Source organism: Dipodomys merriami, unplaced genomic scaffold (genome assembly GCF_024711535.1).
Source record: "Dipodomys merriami isolate MVZ:Mamm:240054 unplaced genomic scaffold, mDipMer1.0.p SCAF_4, whole genome shotgun sequence".
Taxonomy (NCBI): Eukaryota; Metazoa; Chordata; class Mammalia; order Rodentia; family Heteromyidae; genus Dipodomys; species Dipodomys merriami.
The window spans coordinates 66,353,313-66,367,524 of NW_027205603.1; the positions used below are offsets into that span (position 1 = coordinate 66,353,313).

The following is a 14,212-nucleotide window of genomic DNA, read 5'->3' on the forward strand; positions in this document are numbered from 1 at the left end:
TCCTCAGTACCACATAAGCAGAAAAGAGCTGGGAAGTAGTGCTATGGCTGAAGTGGTAGAATACTAGCCTTGAGCTGAAGAGCTGAGGGACAGCGCCCAGGCCCAGAGTTCAGGCCCCAGGACCGACAAAAAAAAAAAAGTTAATCCAAATGTTCTCAACAATTGCAAAATAGGTTTTGGTATGCATAACCAGTATGCATAGGCTAGTGAGGGTTCTTGGGACATAAAGTTAGGATCATTACAAAAAACATGCCCCATTTCTCCCTTTGATGCAGTTTTCTAAGATACAAAACAAGTTACAGAACAGACATTACATTCATGAATGACAGTAGAGGTATCCTTACTAGCCTGGTTCTAAAATTTACAGAAACATGTTAAGGTCTTTAGAAAGAGCTCTAATGAAATAAAGGAATAAAGCAAATAAAAGAAATGTTAACTTAAAGATAAAGTTATCGGCTGGGAGTCAGTGGCTCAGACCTGTAATCCTAGCTACTCAGGAGGCTGAGATCTGAGGATGAAGGTTCAAAGACAACTCCTGCAGGAAAGTCCATGAGACTCTTATCTCCAATAAACCACTCAAAACCTGAAGTGCAGCTGTGGCTCAAGTGGTAGAGTGCTTGCCTTGAGCTGAAGAGCGGAGGGACAGCACCCAGGGCCAGAGTTCAAGCCCCACAACCGACCAAAAAAAAAAAAAAAAAGGTAAAGTTATTTCTGTATTTTAATGGAGCTATAAGACAACCCAAAAATTATTTTCTAAACCTATTCCAAGTTTCACAAGCATGTATTAAACAATATGGCCACAGCAAAGATGAGGCAAAGCCAAACTCAATGCCAAAAGCTACAATGCTAGCTCTCGATTTAAGAACTGTCTGCTCTACTTGAGGGAGTTAGACAAGCTAAAACGAAGGCCAGTGTCTTAGCAACTTAGGCCTCTTCCTCTCCACAGGAAGCGCATGACAAACAGAGCGTCATGCAATTTAAGTCACACAGTCACTTAGCAAAAATGACACCTAATTTCTAAATATGTAAACTAGATGGCCTTCTATACTCAAAAGAAATACAGAGGGCAAGGAAGCACTGGGGAGGAGGTTTAAAATGTCCCTCTCTCTGACCTGTAAACATCTGGCCCATCATTAGATCTGAGTCCTAGATTCTAAAGCAAGCTTTCATGGAGGCTTCCTCCACCTCCTGTCTGTTTTGCAACAGGGAAGGAACTTTTCCTACATTATCTCAGTTGCCTGAGAGCAGGAGGCCCTGCAACTCAACATCCTAAACGGACAAGCAAGAGTACTTGGATGGAGGGTAGAAATCCAAAACCAAAACAGCTCGTGAAAGACAAGAAATAAATAAATAAATCAAAATTCCTCCCCCGCCTATAGCAAGCCCAACCCAGAAATGTACAGCGGGTGAAGAAAAGCAGCATTGCGAACTGCAAACGCAGAGTTTTTTTTTTTCCTTTGACACCGTACGCACGGTTTTCAGCTGTCAAATTACAACTCGGGAAAACACTATCATTAGAATAAAAAAGGAAACAACAAAAAAAAAAAAAAAAAGAAGAAAAGAAAGGAGAAGATGATCGCACCGCGGGGACCGGAGCAAGAGCTGCCAGAACCATTCAGAGGAACGAGAGCAAAGGGAATGCAATCCACCCCCCCCCCCCGCCACCTCCCGGGGCCGGCAAACCTCACCGCACGGCTGAAATTTAATAATAATAACGATCATCATGGCGCTGTCACCCTCTCTCCCTCCCCCACCCCCGCGCCCGGCCGGGAATCGCCGTCGCCCCCCCCCCCCGAGGCCTGGCACCTCCCGGACCACCCCACCCGACAGAGCTCGCGGGGACCCGGGGCCAAGGCTGGCCCCGCCGAACGAACCGGAGGCCCCGGCCCCGCTTCTCCTCGGGCCTCCTTTTTTTTAAGCCTCCACCATCCCCCATCCGCATTGTCTGTCTCAATTCAACTTTGACTAATATGGATTCCTCCGGCAGGGGCCGGGCGGTAATTACAGCGCCCCCCCCCGCCGCCGCCGCCGCCGCCACCGCCGCCGCGCTCCCCGCGGGAGCGGGAGGGGGTTGCAGCGGGGTCTCCGGCCCGCCCCGCGCTCCCCCCGCCCCAGACCCCCGGACCACAAGTTTGCCCCGAGCCTGCAGGGGGCAGGAGGACTGCCCACAGCCCGACCCGGCCGGCCGGCCGGCGCGTAAACACCGGCGCGGTGCTGCGCGGCGCGGCGCGGCCGGCCGGGCGGGGGGGAGCGCGCCCCCACCGCGGCACGCCCGCCGCCAGCCCCATTACCTGTCATTGAGCTGGTCCTCGGTCCCCGGCAGCGGGTGAACCACGAAATGGATGGACGTCATGATGCTTCCTCCGCGCCCTCGCTCCGAGGACGGCCCCCGCCCGCTCTCGGCGGCCCTCCCCGAGTCCCTTCCCTTCCCCGAAGCCCACGGCCACCGCCTCCCGGTCCCCAAACGGAGGAACGCGAACGCCGAGGGGCCGTCGCCGCCTCCCTGCCGGGCGTGTGTCCGCGGCCCGGCGGTCCGGCGGGGCAGGCAGGAGAGCGGATCAACGCGCCACCCGCTCGCCCGGCCGCAGCGCGCCGGGGCGCGAGGCCGGGGCCAGGACGGGGGCGCGCCGCGGCCAGCGGCGGCCGGTCGTCGGGAATGGGGGCGGCGAGGGAGGGAGCTGCGGTCGGGGGTGGTCCCGACGGCGGACGGGATCGGACGGAAGGGGTGGCTGGGGAGGAAGAGAAGCCCGCACCGCGCGTCACTGGCGAGGAGCGACCGCCAGCGCGGCCGCCGCCATCTTCACTTCTGCCCCAGTTTCTCCGTCTCTCAGGCGCCGCGCCGGAGCGGCGGGGGAGGGGCGGACGGGAAAGGCGGAGGGAGGAGACCGGCGGGCGGGGGCACGGCCGCGAGGGGCGGCGCTCCGGGAAACGGGCGGCCAGGCCCTTGCGATTGGGCGGCTTAACGTTGTCGAGCCACGACGTTGTAAGGCGCGTGCCGATTGGCGCGTTCGGTCCTCGAGCCCGCCCCCCCCGAAGGGCGGGGCGCCTGGGAGTGAGTGTTCTCGGGAGCACGTGCTGGGGAGGGAGGGAAGAGGCTGAGGGATGGAGGGGTGGGGAGGGAGGGCGGACCGGCTAGGGAATCCGGAAGGGCGTGCGTGTGCTTCCAGCGTCCCGGAGGAGGGAGCGGGAGGGGCGGGGGGCGGGGAGGAGGGGGCGGGAGGGGCGGGGGGCGGGGAGGAGGGGGCTCGAGCGCGCTAGGTCTGATTTCCCTGGGGGCAACCCTAATTATTTTGGGCATCCTTAGGGGGCATTTGTTGTTGTTTTTCTCCTGCTTTACCCGCAGTTGTGTTTAAAGTGGAACTGTAGAATCAATTAATGGGAAGGACCTGCAGAGCTGTGTGTGGTACTTACGTAAGGGCCTCATCAAAGAGTGGCTGTTGGATCCTGTAATTGACTTTGCAGGAACTTCTTAAATCACCCTAGTCTCCGTTTTCCACCCCCACCATCGTGATCCTACACAAAGACAAAATGTGGAAATTTCCACTAATTCTCTGATTTTAAGTGATTTCTTTTATCACACCCAAATAAAAGATGATATACCTGTTCTATAAAGAGGTTCTTCCAGTTTTCATAATGGCAGATGACTGAATCTTTCTGGGTTTACCCCCCTTTGGAACTGGTTCCTACCTTTCTTCTTAAAGGTTTCTGCAATGTGTTAAAAAAAAAAAAATCAAGTTTTTGGTTTTGTTTTTTTTTTCAGAATAAAAACTGGTAATGTCAATCTGGATGTCATAAATCAGAGGTTGTATTAGAATATTTTTCCTTTGTTAATCCAACGCTTTGGCTTAGGAAGTTCTTTTAAGTAAAGTATATGAAAATTTATTTATAAATCAGGATAAACTAGGTACCCCTTGAGACAGTTAATGGGGCACTTTAGTAGGTCAGCATCTCCAACACCGGCCCAGATTAGCTTCTACAAAAAGGTGAGTTCAAGTTAATGTGAGCTTATGGACACTGTTAGTTTCACAGCCAGAAGGACCTGAATTTGGGCCTTCTTACTGCTACTTAACTGTCTGTGCTTGATTACCCAAACATAGCATCTTTTTTTTTTCTTTTTTTCTTTTTTTTTGGTCGGTCATGGGGCTTGAACTCTGGCCTTGGGCACTGTCCCTCAGTTCTTCAGCTCAAGGTAAGCCTCTACCATTTGAGCCACAGTGCCACTTCCGGTTTTCTAGTGGTTTATTGGAGAGAAGAGTCTCACGGAGTTTCCTGCCCCGGTTGGCTTTGAACTATCATCCATCTTTTGTTGTTGTTGAATAATAGTATACACAAGATTTTTGTGAGATGTAAATAAAATGGTACATCAAGCAAAACAAAACATATATATATGTATTTCAAATATGTAAAATTAATTCATGATCTCAATCTGTGGTACTTTATATACCTTATGTCTCAATCAAATCACACTGTGGGATAAACAGAATGGTCACTATCATACAAATAAGGATACTGAGGTTCAAACACCTTAGGGAAGACCTGAAACTAAGACTAAAACCTTTATGGTTTGACTCTGATTTCATTGTTCTTCTGATCATACCACAGTTACCATCTAAGTATTTAATAATTTAGGAGGAACAAACTATTCAAAACCCATAGAAAAAATATGATAAATGCAATAAGTGCTATAAAAGTTAAAGGAGGAAGTGGTTCCAGCCAAGAGAATTAAGAAGTCATTTAGGCTGAGATATCAAGAATGTTCTAAGCAAATAACATATCTGGTTATTTTCTTTTAGATTTGCTCCAGACAGACAACACCTTGACATTACCTTGGCACAATCCTTTCTTTTAATTCTGCCCTTCTTCATCTTTTCATCAAGCTTCCATTCTGCTTCCAATCTGATTTACCCACTCCTACTTTCTTGTAACTAAGGGCTCTCTCCAGGTTGTAAGTTGATCTCAGACCATTCAAACTCAGTAGTAATAAACTGGTGACCATTTTGTCACTGATATATGTTTTGTTGTTGCTTGGTCCCAGATGACACAGACAGGGGAAAGAGGAAGATAGAATTTGGATTTTTGTTTTGTTTTCTTTTCTTGTACTTGGGCTTGAACTTAGGTGTTGTACTCTTGCTTGACTTTCCCCTCAAGGCAGGTACTCTACTACTAAAGCCATAGCTCCACTTTGGTTCTTTTGCAGATTTAACTGAAGATAAGAATCTGTCTGGACTAGCCTCAAACCTCAGTCCTAAAATCTCAGCCTCCCAAATTGCTTGGATTACACCAAGCCTTGAATAATCTTTTTTTTTTTTTTTTTTTTTTTTTTTTTTGGTAGTGGGGCTTCGACTCTGGGCCTACGCACTGTCCCTCAGCTCTTCAGTTGAAGGCTAGTGCTCTATCACTTGAGCCACAGTGTCATTTCCAGTTTTCTGGCAGTTAATTGGAGATAAGAGTCTCACCCAGACTTTCCTGCCTGGGCTGGCTTTGAACCACGATCCTCAGATCTCGGTGTCCTGAGTAGCTAGGATTATAGGCATGAGCCACCACTGCCTGGCAAAAGAGTAATCTTTTTTCTTTTTCTTTTTCTTTTTTTTTTTTTGCCAGTCCTGGGGCTTGAACTCAGAGCCTGAACATTGTCCCTGAGCTTCTTTTGCTCAAGACTAGCACTCTACTACTTGAGCCACAGTGCCACTTCTGGCTTTTTGTTTATGTGGTACTGAGGAATTGAACCCCCAGCTTCATGCATGTTAGGCAAACATTCTACCACTAAGCCACACTCCCAGTCCTGAAAGATTAATCTTAACATTTAACTATGATATATAAAAATATCCTGGTGGATTGTAGATCCAAGAGGTAAATAATAAAATCTCTAAGAAGCGGGGTCCTTAGCATATGAAAAATGTCCTAAATGGAAGAAAGTTCTATGAATAATAATTTCTAATGATCAGAAACACATCATTAAGGGCTAGGAGAATGGCTCAAGTGTTAGAATGCCTGCCTAGCAAGCATGAGGCCCTAAGTTCAAACTCAAACCCTAGTACAAAAAAAAAAAAAAAATCACATTAAGAGCCAGCACAGTGGAGGTAGAGGCATGAGTATTAAAACTCCAAAGTTGGGCTGGGAAGGTGGCTCAAGTGGTAGAGCGCTAGCCTTGAGCTGAAGAGCTGAGGGACAGCACCCAGACCCAGAGTTCAGGGCCCACGACTGGACCCAAAAAAAAAAAAAAGTTAAAACTCCAAAGTCAACAAAAACAAAAATATTAAGACATTTTAAAAATATGACACAGAGGGCTGGGAAGGTGGCTCAGAGTGCTTGCCTTGCATGCATGAGGCCCTGGGTTCTATTCCTCAGCACCACATATGCAGAAAAAGCCACAATTGGTGCTGTGGCTCAAGTGGTAGAGCGCTAGCCTTGAGTTGAAGAGCTGAGGGACAGCACCCAGGCCCAGAGTTCAGACCCCACAACCGGAAAAAAAAAAAAAAAAGACACAGAATAGAAGGTATTTGCAATTCTGTCCAATGACTCATATTGATTTTATTTTTTTTTCCTTTCTTTTTTGGAGGTAGTGATGGTGGTGATGGGGCTTGAACTAAGGGACTGGGTATTATTGCTCTGAAATTTCTAGCTCAAGGCTAGCACTCTATCACTTGAGCCACAGCTCCACTTCTAGCTTTTTTTTTTTTTTAATTAATTGGAAGTAAGTGTCACATGGATTTTCCTGCCCCAACTGGCTGGCTTCAAACCATGAGCCTCAGATCTGAGACTGAGTAACAAGGATTGTAGACATGAGCCATCAGTGCCTGGCCAGATTTTATATATATATATATTTTTTTTTTTTTTGGGGGGGGGGTCCAGTCGTGGGGCCTGAACTCTGGGCCTGGGCGCTCACTGTCCCTCAGCTCTTCAGCTCAAGGCTAGTGCTCTACCACTTGAGCCACTGTGCCACTTCCGGCTTCTTTCTTTTTGCTTATGCGGTGCTGAGGAATCGAACCCAGGGCCTCAGGCATGCAAGGCAAGCGTTCTACCACTGAGCCACCTTCCCAGTCCCCAGATTATATATTTTTTAGTATCTAAAAATTATAAGGAAAAAGGAAACTAAAAGAATTTCAGTAGGGCTGGAAAGGTGGCTCAGTGGTAGAATGCTTTTCTTGCATGCATGAGGCCCTGGGTTTGATTCCTCAGCACCACATACACCACATAAGCAGAAAAAGCTGGAAATGGCTCTGTGGCTCAAGCAGTAGATGCTAGCCTTGAGCTCAATTGCTGAGGGACAGCACCCAGGCCCAGAATTCAGGTCCCACGACCTACCAAAAAAAAAAAAAATCAGTAGATAAATGTCTGTAACAAGTACTCCATCAAAACACAAACTAATATGCAAACATTAGAAAAGGTGATTAATAAAAAAAAATAAAAAGAAATGGTGATTAATCTCTTTCCAGCAGAGAAAAGCAAACTAAAACCACAATGAAAATTTAGTGAGGATATGGAACAAGAACTTCCACAGCTGATGAAACATAAATTAAAATAATCACTTTGAAAAGCATCTGGTCATTTTCTATTAAAGTGAAGATACTCCACTCCAAAAATTCTACTATGAGGTATTTACCAAATATATATGGGTGACTAAGAGACAAGGGAAAAAATATTCATAGCATCACTATTTGTAAAAGTCCAAACCTGGAAAGAATTCAGATAACCATTGTATTAGTCAGGGTTCTCCAGATGAGCAGAACCAATATATGATGAGAGGGAGCTTAGGACTTGGCTCATGAAATCATGGCAGCTGAGAAATCCCATGACAGGCCATCTGTAGGCTGCAAATTCTAGGATTCAGGGCTCAGTCCAAATCCAAAGGCCTTAGAATGAAGGAAGCTACCAGTGTAACTCACAGTCACAGGTGTAATTCCTGAAGAGTTTGGATTTTTTAAGTATATGTGTGTAGAGACTAGGGCTTGAACTTGGCCTGGGTGCTGCCCCTGAGCTTACTTTGCTCAAGGCTAGCTCTACCACTTGAGCCATAGCCCTACATGCAGCTTTTTTGGGTGCCTGGGCTGGTTTTGAACAGTGACCCTCAGATCTCAGCCTCCTGACTAGGTTACAGGCCTGAACTACCACAGTGCCTGGGAAGTCTGTATTTTCAGTGTCCATATACTAGAAAAGTATAACACAGTTCTCAGAGAGGAGACTATCATGTCCGCAATTGTTTATTCCACATCATCCGTCCTTACCCACATTGGATGGGCCTCACTTGAAGGAAGATCTTCCCTACCAAACACACTCAGACACACATGCTAATCTCTTCTGGAAATACTCATAGATTCACCCAAAATAATGCTCTACCAGGTTTCTAGGTATATTCTTTTATGAGTTAAGTTGACACCTAACATTAGCTATCACAACCATCAAAAATGGGATTACCATGGCATATCATTCAATGTAATACCATACATGCAAAACTCTGAATTCATTATAGCTGCATGCAAAGTCTGAATATATTTCACAAAAAATAGTCCTGGTGCCAGTGGCTCACACCAGTCCTAGCTACTCGGGAGGCTGAGATCTGAGGATTGTGGGTCAGTGTCAACTCCAGCAGGAAAGTCCTAAAGACTCTTATCTCCAATTAACCACGAGGAAACTGGAAGTAGAGCTGTGGCTTAAAATGGTAGAGCTGTAGGCTAGATCAAAAACATGTGTTCAAGCCGGGTGCCCGTGGCTCACACCTGTAATCCTAGCTACTCAGGAGGCTGAGATCTGAGGATCACGGTTCAAAGCCAGCCCAGGCAGAAAAGTCCCTGAGACTCTTACCTCCAATATACCACTAGAAAACTGGAAGTGGCGCTGTGGCTCTTCCTTGAGCTGAAGAGCTGAGGGACAGTGCCCAAGCCCAGAGTTCAAACCCCAGGACTGACAAAAAAAAGGGAAAAAAAAAAAAAAACATGTTCAGGTGCCCAAGCTCTCCGTTCAAGACTGACGACTGACAAAAAAAATGTATATGAATAAAAAGTTATATAAATTAAACTGTTTAATAAACTGTTAATAAAATGAACAGTTAAAAGAACTGTATAAGAAAATGAATACCAGGAAGCAGAAACATGTTGGGGAGTAAGGCAATGGGAAGGTGACAGGAATGAAGGTTGGAAGAGTGAGCAAATGTAGTCATTATATTAATTGTACAATACCAACAAAATTATATAAATTAAAAATGAGAGAGGGGCTGGGAATGTGGCTTAGTGGTAGAGTGCTTGCTTAGCATGTATGAAGCCCTGGGTTTGATTCCTCAGTACCACATATGGAAAAAACAATCGGAAGTGAAGCCAGGCACTGGTGGCTCATGCCATGTAATCCTAGCTATTTAAGAGGCTGAGATCTGAGGATCTCGATTCAAAGCCAGCCCATGCAGGAAAGTCCCTGAGACTCTTATCTCCAACAAACCACTGGAAAACCAGAAGTTTAAACTTTTTTGTGTGTGTGTGCCAGTTGTGGGGCTTGAACTCAGGGCCTGGGTGCTGTCCCTGAGCTTCTTTTGCTCAAGGCTAGCACTCTACCACTTGAACCACAGCACCACTTCCAGCTTTTTTTATTAAGATGATACTAACCCCGGGCTTCATGCATGCTAGGCAAGCACTCTACCACTAAGATATATTCCCAGCCTTATACTGACTTTTGATGTTGGAGTGAACCTTAGTCACCAGACATGCTAAGCACATTTTCTACCACTAAGTTGCTCTCTTAGCTCCTCATTGCAATTTTTAAAAAGTCTCTATAATTCACCTAAAAATAATTTATTTCATGATTACTATATAATAAGCAATACTGTAAGGGGGATAAGAAAGTAATATAGAGGTGTGAACATGTTTAAAGTCCATTAAATGAATATGTAGAATATCACAATGAAACTTCTTACTTTGTACAATTAATAAATACTGATAAACAGATAAGTATTGCCAGGTGCTGGTGGCTCATGCCTGTAATCTTAGCTACTCAGGAGGCTGAGATCTGAGGATCAGGTTTCAAAGCCAGCCTAGGCAGGACAGTCCATGAGACTATTATCTCCAATCAACTACTCAGAAAAATACAGAAGCGGTGCTGTGGTTCAAGAGGTAGAGCACTAGCCTTAAGCAAAAGAAGCTCACAGGGGCTGGAAAGGTGGTTCAGTGGTAGAGCGCTTGCCTTGCATGCCTGAGGCCCTGGGTTCGATTCCTCAGCACCACATAAGCAAAAAGAAAGAAGCTGCAAGTGGCGCTGTGGCTCAAGTGGTAGAGCGCTAGCCTTGAGCTGAAGAGCTGAGGGACAGCGCCCAGGCCCAGAGTTCAGGCCCCACAACCACCCCCCTCCCAAAAAAAAGAAGCTCACAAACAGGGCCCAGACCCTGAGTTTAAGCCCCAGGATCAGCACCCAAAAAAAAAGGTAAGAATTAAATTACATTCACCTTGGTTTTTCTTTTCTGTTGTTGTTGTTGTTGTTGTTTTGGCACCAAAATTGAGGCTGGAACTCAGTGCCTAGAACTCTTGCATAGCTTCCTCCCCATAACCTCCTCAAGGCTGATGCTTTACTACTTGAGCCACACCTCCCAGCTTTTTGTTGTTTAATTAGAAATAAGAATCTCTTGGACTATTCTACTCAGGCTATCTTTCTGGTTTAGAACCATAATCCTCTAGGATCACAGGCGTAAGGTGGAGGGGGTGTGGTGGGGGTAGGGAAGTTCACCTGTCTTTTCTACCAGTGTTTTATCATCCTGTGTGCCAGCTTGATTAATTTAAAAAAATGAATGAATGATGTCTTTCTCAAATTTTTAGGCTGTATTAAGGTCTTGCTAAGGCTGTTCTTAGTAATCAATTGTCCTAAATAACTAATTTAGAGATTAAGGTATACTTTAGGTCTGGGGTAAGCTACCTGTCAAAGGAAGGTCCCTGTTCCCTGGGTACCTTTTGCTCCATCCCACAAAGGGGCACCCTAAGTTTATTCAGTGTTACTAATCTTCCTATATACAACCCCCCGCCCCCCAAGCAACATTTACAAGGTGCCATCTGGTTGAGTATATAACCAACTGGATCACATAGCTCTGCTCCACGTCTCTTGAGTACAGAAATCCCCCGACCTCCAACTTGTAATTTTCCTGCCTCAGCCATCTCTAGTGTTGAGATTACAGGCATAAAGTACTATATCTGGCAAAACTTCGGCAATTAAAAATAAAGTTGCTAAAAAAAAAAAATCTCCCGACCTATGATCCTAACCCCTCCCTCTGTCCACCTATAGGTCGTTCTCTGTGAAAATGGTACACAGCTATTTGCCAAATTCCCCACAGCCACCCTATGTGGACTTGGAAAGCATTACTTTCCCTCTCATCCATCATTTTCTGTGGAGCAAATAATCTCTTTGGCTCTCCTTACAGCCCCATTTTCTAGCCACCGAAGTGCCGAGAGGGCTGGATGTGGACACAGACTGGCTATGTCTGTATGATTCAGGAGCTAGTTAATCCAGTTTGCAGATGACCCAGACTCCTCTCCCCTCTCCCCCCTTCCCTCTCCCTTTCTCTTCTTCTTGCTGATATGTGAGGAAATTTTACTACTCAGTAAAATCTCCCTCCATGTCTGGAAAGAATACTAAATACATTTGTTTTAGTGCCTTGCAGTCTACAAAATGACATTACATATACAAATTTATTTTAGCTTCCTAAAAGGCCTGACTTGCCAAAGAGATTTTTATTTTTGTCTTTTCCTAGCTAAGGGATGATAAGTGACTTATCTGCTATGACACAGTCACAAAGTACAACAATCCAGCCTTGAAGCTAGCTCCGGGGTAGTTATTGTTAAACCCTTGGGGAATGTATATTCCCCTATTTTGCTACTCATTGAAGAGCTATTTGGGAGTATGGTTTCCTGTTGCTTACAATATAGAATTACAGACAAATTTAATTCTGTCAACCTCAAAGGCTAGAATATTCTAGCCTGGCAACTGGGCTATGGCATCCACCCCTTGAGTGGTCCACATTTTTCTTGGCCCAAAATGGTTACTCTTTCTGGGAAGTGTATATTTTCTTTTTTTAATTTAATTTAATTTTACTGTAAAGGTGAGGTATAGAGGGGTGATAGTTACATAAGTAAGGTAATGAGTACGTTTCTTGTTGAACATTGTTACCCCTTCCTCATTTTCTCCCATTTTTCCTCCCCACCCACTCGACTCCTCCCAAGTTGTAAAGTTCATTTCCAACATAGTGTCTTGTGAGTGTCACTGTTGTGTTGGTTCACCCTTTGTCCTTTGTCTCACAATTTTGTCATTACCCCTTGCCTTCCTCAAATCAGATAAGCCTATATACAAGACACAGGGTACCAAAATTAAAAACAATGACAACAGGGGATAAACCAAAAGGGGAAAAACGAAAAGAAATAACTTCACACAGTACATTAAAAAACAACAACAACAAAACAAAACCCTACTATAACTCCTGGGATGGAAGTATGTATCCTATTGACATGCTGTCCATTGGGCGGGCAGGCTATTGTGCAGTAATCCCTCAAACAAGCCAGCAAAAACCATCTGTGTCTTGTTTTACAACATTCAGAGCATTTCATTACAACAGAAAGAAGATAGCAGTATTGGGCTGGGAAGTTTGCTCAGTGGTAGGGTGCTGGTCTCACGTGTATGAGGCCCTGAGTTTGATTCCTCAGCACCACATAAGCAGAAAAAGCCGAAAGTGGTGCTGTGACTTAAGTGGTAGGGCAATAGCCTTGAGCTGAAGAGCTGAGGGACAGTACCCAGGCCCAGAGTTCAGGCCCCACAATTGACAATAAATAAATAAATAAAATCGGTGAAAGAAGATAGCAGTATTAACATTCCCATTTTACAGATGAGAAAAGTTAATCTCAGCAAAGTGCACTGGCTCAATCCTGCCTTTCTATATATTCAGGAGGATGTGAGGATCATAGTTCAAAGCAAGCCTGAGCAGGAAATTCTGTGAGACTCCTATCTCCAATTCACCATCAAAAAGTGGAAGTACTAGTGAGATGGTAGAGTGCCAGCTCTGAGCAGAAAAGCTAAGTAAGAGCACAAAGCCATGAGTTTAAGCCCCCAGTACTGGCAGAGAGAGAGAGAGAGAGAGAGAGAGACAGAGAGAGAGAGAGAGAGACAGAGAAAGAGACAGAGAGAGAGAGAGAGAGAGAGAGAGAGAGAGAGAGAGAGAGAGAGAGAGAGAGAGAGAGAGAGAGAGAGAGAGAGGAGACAGGGGCAGAGAGTAAAAAGAAAGAAAGAAAAGGAAGGAAGGAAAGAAAGAAAGGAAGGAAGGAAGGAAGGAAGGAAGGAAGGAAGGAAGGAAGGAAGAAAGGAAGGAAAGAAAATTAAAGTAAGTCTCAGCAATTCTAAGCAACTTTCCCAGTAAGGCAGTGCAGATGAGTTATCTTCTGACTCCAAATCTGTATGCTTTCCAAAAAGATCAGATGTCTGCACTAGCTGTGTGTAATAATTAGTATGACATAATGCTGTAATGTGTTACCAGGCACTTCCACATATATATTAGTTCATTTAATCTGCCACAGCTCTTATAGGTGATATTACTATTAATTAGCCCAAAATTGCTTTTCTATTCCCAGGAATATTCTCACTCTACTCATTAACCTTGGAGTAGTAAATATAGCTCCCTAGACTACATACTTGTTTATTCAACAGATGTTTTTGAGCTTTTGTTGGTAAGACTTGCCTATGCTGCGATAAGAGCGCATGATTTCTGCATTCAGGATTCTGCTAGTTCCGTTACAAGAATCAATGCATTAGATTTATGATTTGCTGAAAAATGACAAGGGAAGATAGACTAGCCTTGGTACTTTCCGATTAGAGATGGAGTGACAAGTTTTACAGGTGGAAAATTACCTACCATCAGATGAAAAAGGCAGGTTCATAAATGGCACCAGATGCTTTAATGAATGGCTGTTTCCACAGACTAGAAAATAGATTTTATATGTGCTGTCTAAAAGGGAGCATTAGCCTCCACTTGTCTGTGAGCCCTGTGCACACAAAAAGATACCAATAATTATGAGTAATGCCATCTTCACAATGCTGAGAATAATATTACAGGGCATGACTATTGAATCAACAAATGATTAAAGGTCAGCTTGAGTACCCTCCTTTGAATGGGTTCAAGTTCTCAAGGTCCCATGTGTAGTACAGTGTTATTTCAACGACTGAAGGAAGAGGAAAAGGTTTCACACTTATACTTGATTCC

The 14,212-nt window shown here is 45.1% G+C and overlaps 1 protein-coding gene across 4 annotated transcripts in view; it reads right to left on the bottom strand.

The window, feature by feature from the left end:
• Ubr5 (ubiquitin protein ligase E3 component n-recognin 5) overlaps window positions 1–2,440 on the bottom strand; it is a 124,937-nt gene extending 122,497 nt beyond the window's left edge. For 2 of the 4 annotated variants that reach the window (XM_069991175.1, XM_069991172.1), the window contains exon 1: window positions 2,292–2,438. In XM_069991175.1, the coding sequence (XP_069847276.1) occupies window positions 2,292–2,353 (62 nt within the window). In that variant the 5' untranslated portion in view covers window positions 2,354–2,438. Of the gene's footprint in view, window positions 1–2,291 lie in introns of all 4 variants that reach the window. The other 2 variants (XM_069991173.1, XM_069991174.1) reach the window with 2 other exon arrangements.
• Window positions 2,441–14,212: the final 11,772 nt, after the last annotated feature.